At 43.6% G+C, this 19873-nt stretch overlaps 1 protein-coding gene across 1 annotated transcript in view; it reads left to right on the forward strand.

Moving 5' to 3' along the window:
• orc2 (origin recognition complex, subunit 2) overlaps positions 1 to 19873 on the forward strand; it is a 37453-nt gene that overhangs the window by 4835 nt on the left and 12745 nt on the right. Inside the window, exons 4-15 of the mRNA XM_063051733.1 lie at positions 124 to 210; positions 3206 to 3237; positions 10405 to 10459; positions 12033 to 12193; positions 13218 to 13316; positions 13423 to 13532; positions 17067 to 17199; positions 17407 to 17503; positions 17797 to 17943; positions 18383 to 18554; positions 18998 to 19059; positions 19717 to 19835. Of these exons, the coding sequence (XP_062907803.1) occupies positions 124 to 210; positions 3206 to 3237; positions 10405 to 10459; positions 12033 to 12193; positions 13218 to 13316; positions 13423 to 13532; positions 17067 to 17199; positions 17407 to 17503; positions 17797 to 17943; positions 18383 to 18554; positions 18998 to 19059; positions 19717 to 19835 (1274 nt within the window). The remainder of the gene's footprint in view (positions 1 to 123; positions 211 to 3205; positions 3238 to 10404; positions 10460 to 12032; positions 12194 to 13217; positions 13317 to 13422; positions 13533 to 17066; positions 17200 to 17406; positions 17504 to 17796; positions 17944 to 18382; positions 18555 to 18997; positions 19060 to 19716; positions 19836 to 19873) is intronic.

Here is a 19873-nt window from a genome sequence, read left to right on the forward strand (position 1 = left end):
CTAGTGGCGTGGATGAGGTTTTCTTCTGTCAGTAGGAAGGAATATTTCCAACACCTCCAGAGATTGGTAGGGATGAAACAATTTATTATTTGATATGCTCATTGACTTTATTTTGAATTTCAGCCTCCGAACTTGCTCACACCCCCGGGAAAAGCGTAGCATTCTGTGTGACTAACAACCCATCAACAGTGGATAAAAGTGGGAAGAATGGTGAGTCCGAGTGGAACGTGAGTTGTTGTAGGAAGTGGTGCTTGCAGGATGGAGAGACAACTAGTAGTGAGCAATCACTGGGTAGCCGAGCAATCGTTTGGAACGTAGCAGCTATCTTTGAGCTGAGTTCTGGTACTTAAGATTGTTTTACTTTGGATCTCAATTGGCCATCTGTGCAGCACATTTGCAGATTCCTGAAGTGTGCTGGTGTCAACTGAAATGGGTTTTGTTTTTATTTTGTGTCTCCAGTGTCAGTTGTGGCTGAAGTGGGAGTACTAATAACCTGAGACACTGCAGGGCACAAAAATGCAGGATGAGATTTTACAGCGTGATCCTGCCTGTACACACTTGGGTGAATGTAAAAAGGACTTTTGTCATTATTCTTAAGGAGAGTGAGGAATTTTCTCTCTCCTAGTCAGTACAACTATTAACTCGTATCACTGAAGTTGATGGTAGTCATACTCAGGCACAAACAGTTGCTGGGTTATGTAAGAGTTCTGTTGGATCCTGATGCTTTTGTGATATAAAGGTTCTTTGGAAATCAAGAATGAGTCAAAAGATCACTTTTATCAAGAGTGAAGAAAGGGGAGAAGTGTGATGAGAGAAACAAAAGAAAGACTGAAAAGTAGTTGTGGTCTTCTCAGATCAGACTGAAATAACAGAAGTTCCATTGATAACAATTAATCAATAAAATGGCCAGGTACAAGTATTATGATGTGCTACTGAAACCAGAAAGTTACCAGAAAAATACAGGCAACTGCACCACAATTATTGGAAAATTCAATGAGCAATCACATTTGTATGTGATTATATAAAAATACAAACGGGCATAAGAAGATTAAACTTCAAGAAAAATAACAATTCTACAGTCCAATCCAGCAGTTCTGTTCTTGAGAACTGTCCATAAATTGATTATTTAGTAACTCAATGAAATGTAACTACCTATACTGTATTGCTGTATGTACACCTGCTATAATTCTTTAGAAACATATAACCGTATGGAATAACACACTGGAATTAGGAGATTGAGGGGGGGATCTGATTGAGACATATAAGATTATTAAGGGATTGGACAAGATAGAGGCAGGGGTTATGTTCCAGATGCTGGGAGAGTCCAGTACCAGAGGGCATGGTTTAAGAATAAGGGGTAGGTCATTTAGGACAGAGTTGAGGAGGAACTTCTTCTCCCAGAGAGTTGTGGAGGTGTGGAATGCGCTGCCTCAGAAGGCAGTGGAGGCCAATTCTCTGGATGCTTTCAAGAAGGAGCTAGATAGGTATCTTATGGATAGGGGAATCAAGGGTTATGGGGACAAAGCAGGAACCGGGTATTGATAGTAGATGATCAGCCATGATCTCAGAATGGCGGTGCAGGCTCGAAGGGCCGAATGGTCTACTTCTGCACCTATTGTCTATTGTATAACAATTACAGCAGGGAAACAGGCCATCTCGGCCCTTCTAGTCTATGCCGAACTCTTACTCTCACCTAGTCCCACCGACCTGCACTCAGCCCATAACCCTGCATTCCTTTCCTGTCCATGTAGCTATCCAATTTAACTTTAAATGACAACATTGAACCTGCCTCAACCACTCTTCTGCTGGAAGCTCGTTCCACACAGCTACCACTCTCTGAGTAAAGAAGTTCCCCCTCATATTACCCCTAAACTTTTGCCCTTTCAACTCGTCCTCTTGTTTGAATCTCCCCCACTCTCAATGGAAAAAACCTATCCACATCAACTCTATCTATCCCCCTCATAATTTTAAATACCTCCATCAAATCCCCCCTCAACCTTCTATGCTCCAAAGAATAAAGACCCCACTTGTTCAACCTTTCTCTGTAACTAAGGAGATGAAACCCAGGTAACATTCTACTAAAATGTTAGAAAACATAGAAAACCTACAGCACAATACAGGCCCTTCGGCCCACAAAGCTGTGCCAAACATGTCCCTACCTTAGAACTACCTAGGCTTACCCATAACCCTCTATATTTCTAAGCTCCATGTACCCATCCAGGAGTCTCTTAAAAGACCCTATCGTTTCTGCATCCACCACTGCTGCCGGCAGCCCATTCCACACACTCACCACTCTCTGCATAAAAAACTTACCCCTGACATCTCCTCTGTACCTACTTCCAAGCACCTTAAAACTATGCCCTGTCGTGCTAGCCATTTCAGCCCTGGGGAAAAGCATCTGACTATCCGCACAATCAATGCCTCTCTTAATCTTGTACACCTCTATCAGGTCATCTCTCATCCTCCGTCGCTCCAAGGAGAAAAGGCCAAGTTCACTCATATCATTGAATATTTATCTAAACATTACCTGTAATTAAACTAATAAATATAGATAATGAGTACCACAAAACTTGTTATTTTTATTAATTTAAAATGCTTTCTATTAAGTCAGGTGATCCATTAGTTAGGTAGCCCCTATATTTTTGTTGTGGGAACTGATCTTATACAAATTAGCTATAACGTTAAAGCTAATATAATTGGTTTTAAAGAACTTTAGAATTCCCTGCATTTGTGAAAGGTATAAATGTTGGACTTAGTTTTATTGTTTCTTTTCCACCATCCCAGTCCCTTGTCGATGGATCTTTCATTCAGTCACACAAGCTGCTGATCGGGCAAAAGTGATTGATGTTTCTAGGGCAGTGGTGCAATCAGATGTAATGGTTTTGTTTAAGAGACATTTAGCAGACACTTGGAAATGAGAGTAGTGTTGAAGAGCAAAGAGGTTGATGTGACATAGTGGCCCAAACAGCCCATTTCAATGCCATACAACTCCAACTCTAGATCCCCGGCTGATGTTAGCTCTTCTTTCTCCTCCCTAATTCACTGCCCAGACACCAGATTTAGTTCCCACTGCTCCTCAAGGTAAGATGTGATTTGAAACTGACTGACCTAATACCACTGACTGGCATGGTCTAGATGATTTCAGAAACTGGTCTCGCATTCAGTCAGCTTTGGAGATTGAAAGAGTTTGTTTTTATTTTCCCAGGACAATCGATCCAGACCAAGACCCCTGCAAAGGTGAGAAAGATAATGCAGCGCAATTACTTCAGCTACTCCTGAAAGCAAGTGAAACCCTTGAGCTCCATCATCAACAAGGATGAGGACAGCAGGTGCATGGGATCATCACACTTGCTCATTCCCTTCCAGGCTACAACCATCTTGGAGCTCATATGTAATAGTTTCTTCACTAGAAGAAATGCCACAGTTCAAAAGGCAACTTATCACCACTCCAATGGTAGTGGGAGAAGGACAGTAAATGCTGACCATTTTAGCATTGCCCTGATCCCAAAAATGACCTTTTTTTTTTCAAAGTAATAGTTCAAAATCTTTCTCACTGAAAACAGTTTCTATCCTGCCATATCTATCATGTCCTTTCAATTTAAATCTGTCACATCATCCAAGATTATTGGATAGATATGCCCAAAGATTGCCCCCAGATCCATTGCAGTACTCTCATAATTTTGAATTGTTCCATCGTACATGCCACACCAGCCATCCATTTACTTCTGTCCTATTTCTGCACTCACCAGTACAAGGTACAGGGAGAAATCTTATTTTTCTAAAATCTTTTTTTACATCCTCTGAAAGTTGGCTTGAATGATAAATAGTCTATCTATGTTCTAGTTTCGAATATGAACCTCAACTTCTGTCTGTTTCACTTCCCTGTGCAGAGAGTGTCTTCTATTGGGTTGGTGATATCCTTTACTCTGGTACCAGAGTGGCATGGTTATAGTTATAGAAAGTGCTATTTTACCTGGTGACATCTGCAGCTTTATTTTTCCTCTGAGCAATGAAGTATTTTTTTCTGTTGTTGGAGATTTGACTCTTGCCTCCAAGCAGTTGTCATGAACTTTGATATTCAAGTCTGTAAATGAATCAGTAAATGCAACCAGCTTGTGGAGATTTCTGCACTACCAATATCTTCTGTCTGCTTTCAGCTGGATCCTTCATTCTTTCACTTCATGTACCATGATTGACCCTGTGGTAATAATATCCTAGAATAGCGAGGAGCCCTTTGAATATAATGCATAATTTCTTGTTCAGATATTTATAACAATTCATGATCATGCCTGTGTAATTATGATCCCTGAGCTGACTTAAGAGTTGCTTAAGAGACTCCAATGGGTCTGTACTGAGTTATGGTTGTAAATGATTTACTTCTAAATCACTGAGATTCCAACTTTTAAAATATTTGATATCATCCTTTTAAATGCTTGAATTATTGCATAAGGGCAATGAACTTAAAAACGTACTGTAAAATCAGAAAGGCTTCTGTAATTAAGCTGGAGGAAATTCCTTGTAATTGTTAAACTTACTAAAAAGCATGTAGATAGAGGGATAAGAATGGGTGCTGGGTGCTTAATGTCTCAGTTTTGATGTTTTAGTGAAGATGGGAGGGGGTTAAATTTGGGGTGGGGAGAGTTGCACTTCTAATCAGGGATGATATGGCTCATCCACTGAGTCTAAAGGTAGAACTGGAAAAAATGAAGAGTGATCACTCTGATGTGCTTGTACTACAGACCACCTCTCCCCCCCCCCCCCCCCAATAGCCACTGGGACATTGAGAAATATATATGCTGGCAGGTTAAGAAAAGGTGCTAAAACAATGGTGGTGTTGCCATGGGATCTTCAACTTCCCCAATCTAAACTGGGACCTGAGTGCAAGAGGTTTAGATGGGGTAGAATTTGTTAGGTGCATGCAGAGGGGTTGGAGTGGGTTCCTTCAATAACTAGATAGTCCAACAAGAGGAGGGGCTGTACTGGACCTGGTGGTGGGTAATGAGCCTGGCCAGGTGACTAACCTTTCAGTGGGTGAGCAGTTAAAGAACAGTGACCACAACTCCTAAGTTTTAAGGTAGGATAATTATGGATCTTGAGTACAATTAAATTGGAGCAGGACAAATTACAAGAACATTAGGGAGGAACTAGGGAGACTTGATTGGGAACAGATGCTTTTGGGCAAGTTCCATATCTGACATGTGGAGGGTGTTAAAGAACAACTGCACAGAGTACAAGGCAGGTATGTTGCAGTCAGAAGGATGGACAAGGATGGCAAAGTAAGAGAACCTTGGATGTTGAGGGAGGTGATGAATTTAGTCGAAAAGAAATAGGAAAGGTTTGTAAAGCTTGGGAAGCTAGAATCAAACTGAACCCTTGAGGATTATAAAGAAGCCAGAAAAAAAACTGAAAAAGGGAATCAGGAAAGCCAGGAGAGGCATGAAAAGTCCTTGGCAAGTAGGATTAAAGAGAACCCCAAAGCAATCTTTACATACATCAAGAGCAAGAGGCCAATTTGGGGAACGGTAGGACCACTCAATGATATTGGAAGGAACATTTGCTCGGATGTGGAAGGTGTATGTGAGGTCCTTAAATACATCAGTATTTAAAGAGGAGGAGGACATGGAAGATAGGATGATCACTCCCAGTTGTCTTTGTATGCTGGGGCATTTTGATATAAAGCAGGAGGTACTGTTGGGTCTCTTAAACATAGAAACATAGAAAATAGGTGCAGGAGTAGGCCATTCGGCCCTTCGAGTCTGCACCGCCATTTATTATGATCATGGCTGATCATCCAACTCAGAACCCCGCCCCAGCCTTCCCTCCATACCCCCTGACCCCTGTAGCCACAAGGGCCATATCTAACTCCCTCTTAAATATAGCCAATGAACTGGCCTCAACTGTTTCCTGTGGCAGAGAATTCCACAGATTCATCACTCTGTGTGAAGAAGTTTTTCCTAATCTCGGTCCTAAAAGGCTTCCCCTCTATCCTCAAACTGTGACCCCTCGCTCTGGACTTCCCCAACATCGGGAACAATCTTCCTGCATCGAGCCTGTCCAATCCCTTTAGGATCTTATATGTTTCAATCAGATCCCCCCTCAATCTTCTAAATTCCAACGAGTACAAGCCCAGTTCATCCAGTCTTTCTTCATGTGAAAGTTCTGCCATCCCAGGAATCAATCTGGTGAACCTTCTTTGTACTCCCTCTATGGCAAAGATGTCTTTCCTCAGATTAGGGGACCAAAACTGCACACAATACTCCAGGTGTGGTCTCACCAAGGCCTTGTACAACTGCAGTAGTACCTCCCTGCTCCTGTACTCGAATCCTCTCGCTATAAATGCCAGCATACCATTCGCCTTTTTCACCGCCTGCTGTACCTGCATGCCCACTTTCAATGACTGGTGTATAATGACACCCAGGTCTTGTTGCACCTTCCCTTTTCCTAATCGGCCACCATTCAGATAATAATCTGTTTTCCTATTTTTGCCACCAAAGTGGATAACTTCACACTTATCCACATTAAATTGCATCTGCCATGAATTTGCCCACTCACCCAACCTATCCAAGTCACCCTGCATCCTCTTAGCATCCTCCTCACTGCTAACACTGCCACCCAGCTTCGTGTCATCCGCAAACTTGGAGATGCTGCATTTAATTCCCTCATCCAAGTCATTAATATATATTGTAAACAACTGGGGTCCCAGCACTGAGCCTTGCGGTACCCCACTAGTCACCGCCTGCCATTCTGAAAAGGTCCCGTTTATTCCCGCTCTTTGCTTCCTGTCTGCTAACCAATTCTCCACCCACACCAATACCTTACCCCCAATACCGTGTGCTTTAAGTTTGCACACTAATCTCCTGTGTGGGACTTTGTCAAAAGCCTTTTGAAAATCCAAATATACCACATCCACTGGTTCTCCCCTATCCACTCTACTAGTTACATCCTCAAAAAATTCTATGAGATTCGTCAGACATGATTTTCCTTTCACAAATCCATGCTGACTTTGTTCGATCATTTCACCGCTTTCCAAGTGTGCTGTTATCACATCCTTGATAACTGACTCCAGCAGTTTCCCCACCACCGACGTTAGGCTAACCGGTCTATAATTCCCCGGTTTCTCTCTCCCTCCTTTTTTAAAAAGTGGGGTTACATTAGCCACCCTCCAATCCTAAGGAACTAGTCCAGAATCTAACGAGTTTTGAAAAATTATCACTAATGCATCCACTATTTCTTGGGCTACTTCCTTAAGCACTCTGGGATGCAGACCATCTGGTCCTGGGGATTTATCTGCCTTCAATCCCTTCAATTTACCTAACACCACTTCCCTACTAACATGTATTTCGCTCAGTTCCTCCATCTCACTGGACCCTCTGTCCCTTACTATTTCTGGAAGATTATTTATGTCCTCCTTAGTGAAGACAGAACCAAAGTAATTATTCATTTGGTCTGCCATGTCCTTGCTCCCCATAATCAATTCACCTGTTTCTGTCTGCAGGGGACCTACATTTGTCTTTACCAGTCTTTTCCTTTTTACATATCTATAAAAGCTTTTACAGTCCATTTTTATGTTCCCTGCCAGTTTTCTCTCATAATCTTTTTTCCCCTTCCTAATTAAGCCCTTTGTCCTCCTCTGCTGAACTCTGAATTTCTCCCAGTCCTCAGGTGAGCCACTTTCTCTGGCTAATTTGTATACTTCTTCCTTGGAATTGATACTATCCCTAATTTCTCTTGTCAGCCACGGGTGCACTACCTTCCTTGATTTATTCTTTTGCCAAACTGGGATGAACAATTATTGTAGTTCATCCATGCAACCTTTAAATGCTTGCCATTGCATATCCACCGTCAATCCTTTAAGTGTCATTTGCCAGTCTATCTTAGCTAATTCACATCTCATACCTTCAAAGTTACCCCTCTTTTAAGTTCAGAACCTTTGTTTCTGAATTAACTATGTCACTCTCCATCTTAATGAAGAATTCCACCATATTATGGTCACTCTTACCCAAGGGGCCTCTCACGACAAGATTGCTAATTAACCCTTCCTCATTGCTCAAAACCCAGTCCAGAATAGCCTGCTCTCTAGTTGGTTCCTCGACATGTTGGTTCAAAAAACCATCCCGCATACATTCCAAGAAATCCTCTTCCTCAGCACCTTTACCAATCTGGTTCACCCAGTCTACATGTAGATTGAAGTCACCCATTATAACTGCTGTTCCTTTATTGCACACATTTCTAATTTCCTGTTTAATACCATCTCCGACCTCACTACTACTGTTAGGTGGCCCGTACACAACTCCCACCAGCGTCTTCTGCCCCTTAGTGTTACGCAGCTCTACCCATATCGATTCCACATCTTCCCGGCTTATGTCTTTCCTTTCTATTGCGTTAATCTCTTCTTTAACCAGCAACGCCACCCCACCTCCCCTTCCTTCATGTCTATCCCTCCTGAATATTGAATATCCCTGAACGTTGAGCTCCCATCCCTGGTCACCCTGGAACCATGTCTCTGTGATCCCAACTATATCACAATCATTAATAACAATCTGCACTTTCAATTCAAATATCCCGGACCCTGGCACCAGGGAGGCAAACTACCATCCAGGTCTCTGGACTGCGTCCACAGAATCGCCTATCTGACCCCCTTACTAACGAGTCCCCTATCACAACTGCCCTCCTCTTCCTTGCCCTACCCTTCTGAGCTACAGGGCCAGACTCTGTGCCGGAGGCACGGCCACTGTCGCTTCCCCCGGGTAAGCTGCCCCCCCCCAACAGTACTCAAACAGGAGTACCTGTTGTTAAGGGGCACAGCCACCGGGGTACTCCCCATCACCTGACTTTTTCCCTTCCCCCTCCTAACCGTGACCCACTTGTCTGCCTCCCGTGGCCCCAGCGTGACCACCTGCCTTCCACTCCTCTCTATCACCTCCTCACTCTCCCTGACCAGACGAAGGTCATCGAGCTGCAGCTCCAGTTCCAGAGCATTAAATATGGATATGTCCCCAGACAGAGGGTATTAATTGAACGGACTTATTTTATTACAGTGATGACCAGAGGGATCTTGGGGTCCAAATTCATATGCTCCCTGAAAGTGGTTACATAGGTTGATAGGTTAAAAAGGCATAAGGCATACTTGCCTTTATTTGGTGAGTTAAAAAGTCAGGAAGTTACGTTGCAACTTTATAAAATTCTAGTTAGGCAGCATCTAGAGCATTGCATACATTTCTGGTTGCCTGATTATAGGAAGGATGTCAATACTTTGGAGAGGGTGCAGAGGGGTTTACCAGGATGCTGCCTGGATTATAGGGCATGTGGTATACAGTAACAGGAGGGTGGACAAACTTGGGTTGTTTTCTTCGGAGCAGTGGAGGTTGAGAGGCGATCTGATAGAGGTTTACAAGATTATGAGAGCCATAGATTGAGTAGACAAACAGCATCTTTTCCCCAGGGTTATGCCTAATACCAGAGGGCATGTGTTTCAGGTGAGAGGGGTTAAGTTTAAAGGTAATTAGAGGCACAGGTAGTGGTGGTTGTCTGGGAAGCTCTGCCTGAGGTGGTGGTAGAGGCAGATACATTATGGATTTTTAAGAGACATTTAGATAGGCACATGAATATGAGGAAGAAGGAAGGACATGATATATAGATATTGTGTAGGCAGAAAGGATTAGTTTAGGTGGCCATTTGATTGGTTTGGCATACGTTGTCGGCCAAAGGGCCTGTTCCCGTGCTGTACGTTCTGTAAACGATTGGAGAGTCATTTATTTGTGCTTTTATTCCTACTTCTCACAACACAGGAGAGGCCATTCGGCCCATGTCTTGCTAACTCTTAGAGCAATCTCCTTTGCCTTATTATTTATCATGGTAATGTGCCACTAAAGTAGATTTTCTCTGCTGATCAGGCAGTAAATGTTGGATTTTCTAATTGTAGAAGGAGCTTGGAGGAGTCCTCTATCTAATCCCTGATGTATTGGCTTTTTAAAGGGAGTTTTGTACTATAAGTGGCCTGTACTTTGACCATTGAAATTGTTCTCTGATTTGAGTCCTGGTTTTGAGTCATGATGTGCATCACAGAAGGTGCAGCCTGAGTCTGTAGTTGGAAAGGCTGGCTGAGATTGACATTGATTACAAGAACAATTGATTCTCTGGCTCTCTCTGTATTCTGTAATGGAGGAGTAGTTAAATTACCGGATTAGTATACCAGAGACCTGGACTAAAAATCTAGTTCAAATCCCACCACCTTTCCAGGAATGATACCCAGATCCTGAAAAAGTAAATTTTAAAAATGTTGGTCTTGGGACAGACAGACGCTGTCAGGTATTATCAGTCTGTGGGTTGGATTAAGGGACACAGATTAAAGACTGATTGAAGATTGATCTGCTGTGTTTCTGAATAGATGTTTCTGCCCTGCAGAGTAAGAGGCAGTTTGTGTCCACTACCCCCTACAGACTGAGGAAAAGGCTGATTGGTAAGTCTGCTGGGGATCAGTGATTAAATACTCCCATGGTATAAAAGTAACTTAGCATTGGTGTGGTGAAACGTTATTGTAATAAATCTATGGGAGGGGCAGGTTAGTGGCAATATTCTTGGGAGCAGTGGGGAAGGGCTGTGCCCTGAGGAGGTACGGACTATGCAGGCAATATTTTGGTTGTGACTCAGTAGTGGTGGGTTAGTGTGGCACCAGTGCTCAGTGTCATTTGGGAGCTGAAATGGGACCTAGACAGGGCTTTGCAACTAGTGTTCCTGTGGTGGCAGGATGGGCAAGATGGTGACTGAGGATGTGTGGGCATTTGAGGCATGGGATTCCTTTGGCAGTGTGTAATTTTGTAGGGAGGGGTGTGGAATGTGGGATCAGAATCTGGTTTAATGTCGCTGGCATATGTTGTAAGACTTCTCTAACTTCCGCTAAGGCCCCACCTCCCCCTCATACCCCATCTGTTACTCATTTTTATGCACACATTCTTTCTCTCACTCTCCTTTTTCTCCTTCTGTCCCTCTGAGTATACCTCTTGCCCATCCTCTGGGTCCCCCCCCCCTTGTCTTTCTTCCCGGACCTCCTGTCCCATGATCCTCTCATATCCCCTTTTGCCTATCACCTGTCCAGCTCTTGGCTCTATCCCTCCCCCTCCTGTCTTCTCCTATCATTTTGGATCTCCCCCTCCCCCTCCAACTTTCAAATCCCTTACTCACTCTTCCTTCAGTTAGTCCTGACGAAGGGTCTCGGCCTGAAACGTCGACTGCACCTCTTCCTACAGATGCTGCCTGGCCTGCTGCGTTCACCAGCAACTTTGATGTGTGTTGCTTGAATTTCCAGCATCTGCAGAATTCCTGTTGTTTGTTGTAAGATGTGTTGTTTTGCAGAAGCAGTACAGTTCAATGCAAAAAAAATATAAATTACAATAAGAAATATATTAAAAATTAAATTAAGTAGTGCAAAAGGAGCAAAAACTATGTTGGGTTTGTATTCATGGGTGCGTTCAATGTCCATTCAAAAATCTGATAGTGGAGGGGAAGAAACTGTTCCTAAAATGTTGAGTGTGTGTCTTCAGGCTCATATACGACATCCTTGATGGTGGCAAAGATAAGAGGCCATGTCCTGGGTGATAGGGGTCCTTAATGAGGAATGCTGCCTTTTTGAGGTATCACCTTTTGAGGATGTCCTCAGTGCTGTGGAGGCCAGTGCCCATGATGGAGCTGGCTGCCTTTGCAACTTTCTGCAGCTTTTTCTGACCCTGTGCAGTGGCTGCTCCATACCAGACAATGAAGCAACCATTTAGAATGCACTCTACTGTGCATATGTAGAAATTTGCTGGATTCATTGGTGACATACCAAATCTCCTCAAGTTCCTAATGAAGTAAAGTCAGTGTTGTGTCTTTGTAGTTGCATCAATATGTTGGGTCCAGGATAGATCTTCAGAGATGTTGGCATCCAGGAACGTGAAACTGCTCACCTTTTTCATTGCTGATGGGGTGGGAGGGAGGTGGATATGGTTGATTCCAGTCCTCTTAATCTGACTAAAGCTTTGATTTGCTTGAATCAGAATCACCTGGCCTCAGCAGTGAGAGTGATTACTCATCTTCTGACTTTGAGAATGAAGAGGATAACTCCCTGGGAGGAGACATCAATGAGAGGCCTGTGTGTGAAGCAGTGACGTTAGGCCTAGCTCCAACTCCCAGCAAGAAAGCTGCAAAACCTTCCCAGGTAGGCCATGGCAAGTCAATATGTGCTGCTCCATTATCCGGGGTGGGTGGGGGGGAGTTGTGGGGAGGGTTTGCTGATCCAATGCAATTCTGTAATAGGAAAACATCCACGCCTTCAACCAGGCACTTGTTTCAACTTGAGAGACCTGCTCACTCTCTGAGTTCAGGAAATCTATTGAAGATGTTGACCCAAATGCTTGCTCTGTGGCTCAGGACGGGTGCTGGTTTTTTGTTCTGCTCTGTGACCAATATTGGTGTTATTCTTTCCCCATTTTGTGCAAACAGCGTTCTACTCACGATGTGAGTGAGGTGCAGTCTTATAAAGCAACATCTTTCTTCCAGACCTCCTGTCTAGTGGTGATTTCAAAAGGTTGATTAAATACCTCTGTATTGTCAATAAGTAACTGTTCATGATTAAGACATGTCCAAGACACCATTCAGCCTTGGAAGTATACTCACTATTGAGATGTAGGTATGCACCAACCTGTTCGTTCACAGGATGTGCTTACAAAGACAAGCTGAGTGATGATGGAGGTCTGAGCAGGTGCTGGAATCTGGAGCAAAAAAATAGTTTTGAATAATGGTCCCAGCCTGAAACATCGACTGTTCATTCCCCTCCTGCCTGACCTGCTGAGTTCTTCCAGCACTTTGTGTGTTACTCTGGAATTCCAGCATCTGCAGAATCTCTTGTGTTTTGGATAATGTTGTTCATTGAGGAAATGCCTTGAACAGGATTCTGGGGGTGGATCACCTAATTTTGTTCAAAACAGCTGTTCGAGATTTCTTGACGGCTACCTGAACAGAAACAAATTCAGCTTAATTTAATATGTCATTTAAAAGATATCACTGCTACACTTTCTAACTACACACTTGGGGTTTTAACCGAGATTATTGTGGCTGTATCTTTGGAGTGGAATTTGTACTTGCAGTCTTATGAGAGTGAAGCCAACTGAGACATATTAAAGGACTGATCCACTCAGTCTTTGGGCTTCTACATTTTCTTATTTGTCTTTTATTTCTTTCAGCCAAGCGTTGTTGAACTATACTTTGAAGCTCACAGTAATTCGAAAGTCCTGACTTCTGACCGTACTTTACAGAAGCTGCAGAACCCAAAATTGGACCAGGTATGTGCTGTTAGTATGTTACTTCAATGTAGGGAACCAATAGATAACTGCTACATAAGGGCTGTCACAGTCTGGAAGGTGACTATTTGTTCCCATCTCACTGTAGGAGACCTTGGTGAGGTTGCTGAGAGATGACAGATTGCCTTTCTCAACTGAGGTCAGACAGCTGAACAAGGGACACAAAAACTTTTTTCTCAAATGGATGCTGCAAACACGGTGAGTACAGCATAGTTTTTCTGGGCAGGGAGTAGTGATTATGCAAGTATGCAGCACACCATGTGCTGTTTATATTGAGCACAAGGTGCCTCAGCTCCTGAGACGCAGAGTAAATCCTGACTTCCGTTGCGTAGTCTCGGTGTGACCGCACAGGGTTCCTTCTGGGTACTCCAATTCTTTCTTGCATTCCAAAGATATGCTGGTTGCTGTAAATTTCTTGACTGTATAGGTGAGTGGTAAAATCCTGGGGCAGTTGGTGGGGATGTGGGAATGTTAAAATGGAATCAGTGGAGATCGGTGTTTAAAGTACATTTATTATCAAAGGTTGTTTACAGATTCGTCTTCTTGCAGACAGCCACAAAACAAAGAAGCACCGTAGAACCGGTTTAAAGAAAACCTCCACACAGCAAGACCATCAGATGTGTTTTTTAAAAAAAACAGATTGCACAAACAGCAAAAAGCGAACAAATACACAAGGAACATAAAACATCAAACCATAGGGTCCCCAACCCTGGCCACAGCCAACCGCGTCAGTCAGCTCAGCGCTGTGTTGATGGCTTCAGAGCACAGTTGCAGATTCAGTTTCGTGCTGAAGCACCTTGATCAAATGGCACAAATTGTAAAATGGCAGAGCAGACTCGATGGGCCGAATGGCCGACTTCTCCTTTGTGTTATGGTGTTCAGCACCAAGGACAATAAAGATCAAACTGCAGCGGAGAGCGAGTGCACAGCTACAGGCTGCCGAGGTGATCGAATCTTGCAGTGAGGAACCCAAGGCTCCTGCACATTCTGCTGGCAGCAGTAAGAGCCTGACCCTCTCGCTGCTGCCAGAGGGTCTCCACAGTTTTCACTGTGTTGATTGTTAGCGTGGGCTGAGGGGCCTTTTTCTGTCGTGTATCTATAATGAATGCCGAAGTGAGGTGCGTTAGCAAAAGTGGCCCCCGTGCAGAATTAGACCATAGGACATGCGAGCAGAATTAGGCCATTCGGCCCATCGAGTCCCCCCCACCGTCTCATCATGGCTGATCCCAGATCCCATTCAACCTCATACACCTGCCCTCTCACCATATCCCTTGATGCCCCGACCAATCAGGAATCTATTAACTTCCACTTTAAATATATCCATGGATTTGGCCTCATCCGCAGTCTGTGACAGAGCAGTCCACAGATTAACAATCTTTGGCTAAGACAATTCCTCCTTCCTTTTGTTCTAAAAGGTTGCCTCTCAGTTTTGATGCTGTGCCTTTTAGTTCTGGATATCCCTCACCAGAGGAAACATCCTCTCCACATCTCCACTTCCTTTCAACATTCAGTCAACAGACTCAACCTGCGAATTAACTTTCTGGGAGTCTTGCATGAGGACTCCTAAGTCCCTTTGCATCTCTGATGTTTGAATTTTCTCCCTATTTCGATAATAGTTTGCACTATTGTTCCTTTTACCAAAATGCATTATCATACATTCCCCAACACTGTATTCCATCTGCCATTTTGTTTTGCCCATTCTTCTAATTTGTCTGAGTCCCGTTGCAATCACATTGCTTCCTCAGCACTACCTACCCCTCCACCTATCTTCGTATCATCCGCAAACTTTGCCACAAAGCCATCAAATCCACTGTCTAAATTATTGACAATGTGAAAATTAGTGGTCCTAATACTGACCCCTGAGGAACAATACTAGTCACTGGCAGCAAACCAGAAAAGGCCCCCTTTGTTCCCACTCATTGCCTCCTGCCTGTCATGTGAGGCACCTTATCAAATGCCTTCTGAAATCTAAGTAAATGACATTCACTGCCTCTTCTTTGTCCACCCTACTTATTACTTCGAAGAATTCCAACAGATTAGTCAGGCAAGATTTCCCTTTACATAAAAGTCCAAGTCAGCATGGTTTATCATTAGTCTCCAAGTACCCCGAAACCTCGTCCTTAATAATGGACTCCAAGATTTTCCCAACTAGAGGTTAGGCCTAACTGGTCTATAATTTCCTCTTTTGTCTTCTTCCCTTCTTAAAGAGTGAAGTGACATTTGCAATTTTCCAGTCCTCCGGATTCTTCAGCAATCTCTCACAGGACTCTGGAATGTAGTCTGTCTGGTCCAGATGACTTATCTACCTTAAGACCTTTCAGTTTGCCTAGAATTTTTTCCTTGGTAATAGCAATGCCACTCACTTCTGCTCTCTGGCACTTACGGACTTCTGGCATACATCTAGTGTCCTCCACAGTAAAGACTGAAGCAAAATACAGGTCTACAATCCCTTATCCAAAATCCTTGGGGCCAGTTGTATTTTGGAATTCAGAATTTTTTGGATTTCAGACCCCCCTCCCCCATACCAAAAAACACATATGCTCAAGTTCCTTATTTAACCTCTCTCAGTGCATTGGACTTTAGGACCCAGCAGCGCACCAAACCTATGCACATCCTCCTGTATACTTTAAATCATCTCTAGATTACTTATAATACCTAATACAAAGTAAACGCTATGTAAGCAGTTGTTATACTGTATTGTTTAGGGAATAATGACGAGAAAAAATTTTATTTCCAACAGAAACATTCAATAAAACAAAAATATTCAGCTTCAAACGAACGGAATCAAACACATGGCAAATGACTTACTGGAATAAATGTAGAACGTCACTGTCACTATAAAACTTCAGTAACTTGTCTTTCTGTTTACTTAAATCATATCCAGTGGTAGTTCCGACACTATTTTCTTCAGTAAGATGCTGCACAGACACACCACGATCAAGCTTCTGCAGTAACTCCACTTTCTGCGTTATTGATAATGATAGATGCTTTTTTCTCATTGTTACCCATAGGGGTATCTGCAGCTCTTTGACATTTTCACAGTGAAATTAAACAAAGTCAACAGTGAACACAAAATATCAGCAAACAGCAAATGCACATGTAACCAGTACGAGTGCTGAGCCACAACTGATGTCTGGCGGCCTCTGCTAGTGCTGCCACGTCACACCTGAGTGACATCAGCTGTTGACGAAAGACTTTGGTTTTCGGAGCTTTTTGGATTTCAGAATTTCGGATAAAGGAATCTGCACCTCTACTTATTAAGTTCACCTGCCATTTCTTTGTCCCCTGTCACTATGTGGTTCATTTGAACATGCCACTGGTTCGTAATAACCTATGGAACCCAGGAGGAAAATTGGTATGTCATCAAAGACACTTAGCAAATTTCTAGATATACGTGGAGACTACTCGACTTGGTTGCATCAACTTCTGGTATGTAGGGGTCCATTGCAAAGGATCAGAAAAAGCTGCCGAAAGTAGTAAACTTGGCTAGCTCCGTCATGGGCACTAGGCCGGGACACCTTCACCTCAGACTCTTCCTCGGTATTCCCCCCCCCCCCAACTCCTTTTGCATTGCTTATTTAATTTATTTTTTAATATATACTTTTTATTGTAATTTATAGATTTATTACTATGTATTGCAATGTACTACTGTGGCAAAACAACATATGTAATGAAATGTGCCTGTGATATTAAACCTGATTTTGACGACTTCCTACCATTTCCTTTCTCAAGACTGGGGTTCAGCATTCTGTTGTATGGACTTGGCTCCAAGAGGGAATTGCTGGAAGAGTTCCGCTCTCAGATGCTGGAGGGCACTGTCCACCTGGTGGTGAATGGATTCTTTCCAAGTATCACTCTTAAATCTGTGAGTATTTGCCAATAATGTTTTACTTCTCCATTACACTGTTGTATTCAGAGTATTTCTCTGGTAAGTATGATATCCTCTTCTGCCTGGACTCTTTGTCCTGGTGACAAGTGACGCCACCTTGCTTGCACACTGACTGTGAGTTTTCACTGTGAGGGTGTTGAAGTTGGGGAAACGCTTCTATATAACTGAGTAATTGTATTACAGATTCTGAACTCTATCACAGAAGAGGTTTTGCAATCTGAGGGAAGCTTCCGAAACCCCATGGACCAATTAGGATTCATTACCAGGGCATTTAATGAGGGTGAGTATCACTGTTTGTCAGAGCTCTATCACTGGAAGGGAAAGAGTGAGATGAGGCAGGAAGAGTAGGTGGGTTAGGAAGGGGGTGATGACCCATGGAAGTACCCTGTGGGGGGGGGAGATGGCAAATGTGTTGTGGAGGGAGGCTGCATTCACAAGACAAGACAAAGGAGCAGAAGTAGGCCATTCGGCCCATCGAGTCTGCTCCGCAGCTCCCCCATTGGCTAAACTATTCATTGTGGTGGGTTTGTCTGTGTTTGAGTACCGCAGTCTGCTGATGTTTTTTTTGCACAGATCCCTCATTGGATCTTTATCTTCTAATCCATAACATTGATGGGCAGATGTTACGCGGGGAACGGAACCAGCAGATATTAAGCCAACTTGCAGCTATCCCTGGTGTCCACCTCCTCGCCTCCATTGATCACCTGAATGCTCCTCTGAGTGAGTGCTTCTAACCTTGTTCACTTTTGCTCCAGTGCTGATGTCTTCTGCTGTTTAATTTTTGTGAGATCCACTGAAGATCCTCTTCAAATTGTGGTCCTTTCTGGGGGCAAGTTCTGATCTGATGGGTATAGGGGCTGCTTTCTCATTCTTGCATGGAAGTGGGCAAGACTTCCTGTGGGGGGGCAGGGGGGAACATTCTGTCTTTATGCATACTGATGGGCCATGGGGTCTGGTCACCTACCCCTCTCTCCTCAGCTGCCCGCCCCATCCCTTCCTCAACTGGCTCCCTGTTACCTCCCTCCCTTCCTGGCTGCCCATTAACCCCTCTCTTCCCCTCCCCCCAGCTCTCTGTCTGGCTGCCCACCCAAGGGTTTGTGGAAATGCTCTTTTATTCTCTCTGTACTTGACTGACAGTGATGTGGTTTGTATTTGACAGTGTGGGATCAGACACGGAGCTCTTTCTTTAACTGGCTGTGGTATGAAGTAACAACCTTTAAGCCTTACACAGAGGAGACTTTGTATGAAAACTCGCTACTGGTTCAACAGTCGGGAGTCTTGGCTTTGAGCTCATTGATTCACGTACTGCGCAGCCTCACTCCCAATGCCAGGTAGTTGCCTCAGCTTTGGTATTCTGTGGGGTTGCAGGGGCCCAGGATACCTCGTGTTTAAAATGTGAGCTCTCATTGGGTACTGGAACTCTTTTAATGTTAAAAAAGTAATTTCCTGGTTAGGGCAAGTAGAAATGACCTATGTATCAAGCAACACACATCAAAGTTGCTGGTGAACGCAGCAGGCCAGGCAGCATCTCTAGGAAGAGGTACAGTCGACGTTTCAGGCCGAGATCCTTCGTCAGGACCAGCAACTTTGATGTGTGTTGCTTGAATTTCCAGCATCTGCAGAATTCCTGTTGTTTGTGTTTTTAAAAAAAATGACCTATGTATGTTGTGTGGGGAGAAACTCAGCATGAAATTTGGAAATGTTATTTTTGGACTCGAGCAAGTTGTTCAGGGCTGGATGTTGGACTGATGTTGCCTCTGCCTCTCTGATGCAGGGGAATATTTAAACTTTTGGCTCGGTTCCAGTTGGAGAACAAGGATAACTCATCTTACCCAGGTAAGAGTAAGAGGGAAGTGGGTGGAGTAGTAGGATGGGGAGAAACCAGACTCTGCTTTAAGGTCTGAGATGAGGTAAAAATCTCAAATATATCAAATGTGTCTCAAATGATGGCTGTCCAAAATAATTACCACATAAAATAACACCATGATAGTGCAGAACTTTATAAATATAGAGGATTATAAAATAATGAGGGTCACAGGGGTATATAGTTGGTTATTTTCCCTGAGTAGGGGAGTCCAAAGCTGGTGAGCATAGGTTTAAGGTAAGAGGGGAAAGATTGAGATGGGTTCTGAGGGGCAAGCTTGTCCCACATAGACCGTGGTGGGTATATGGAACAAGATGTTAGGCAGATACAATTCAGTGTTTAAAAGACATTTGGACAGGTACCTGGATAGAAGGGAGAGATATGGGCCAAATGCAGGCAAATGAGATTAGATGGGTATTTTGGTCAGCATGAGTGAATTGGGCAGAATAGCTGTTTAACTCTGAATCATGTGTGTTCTCGCCATGGGACTATCTGTGTTGGCTGTGACCAGTGTCCTCTACTTATCTCGTGGGCCATTGTTCCAGTACAATGATATGTTTGGGATTCAATCAAGGGGCTGTTTGTGCATGTGGGAGGAAGAAAACTGTAACTCTCCACCTTTTCTGCAGGTTTGTCCTTTCAGGATTTCTATCATCGATGTCGTGAGGCTTTCTTGGTGAACAGTAACCTCACTTTGCGAGCACAGCTTACCGAATTTAGAGATCATAAACTGATCAGGAGTAAAAAGGTGAGGAGCGGTTCCTCTGTACAAAAGCTTTATCTCCC

The sequence above is a fragment of the Mobula hypostoma genome, chromosome 6 (assembly GCF_963921235.1).
Source record: "Mobula hypostoma chromosome 6, sMobHyp1.1, whole genome shotgun sequence".
Classification (NCBI taxonomy): domain Eukaryota; kingdom Metazoa; phylum Chordata; class Chondrichthyes; order Myliobatiformes; family Myliobatidae; genus Mobula; species Mobula hypostoma.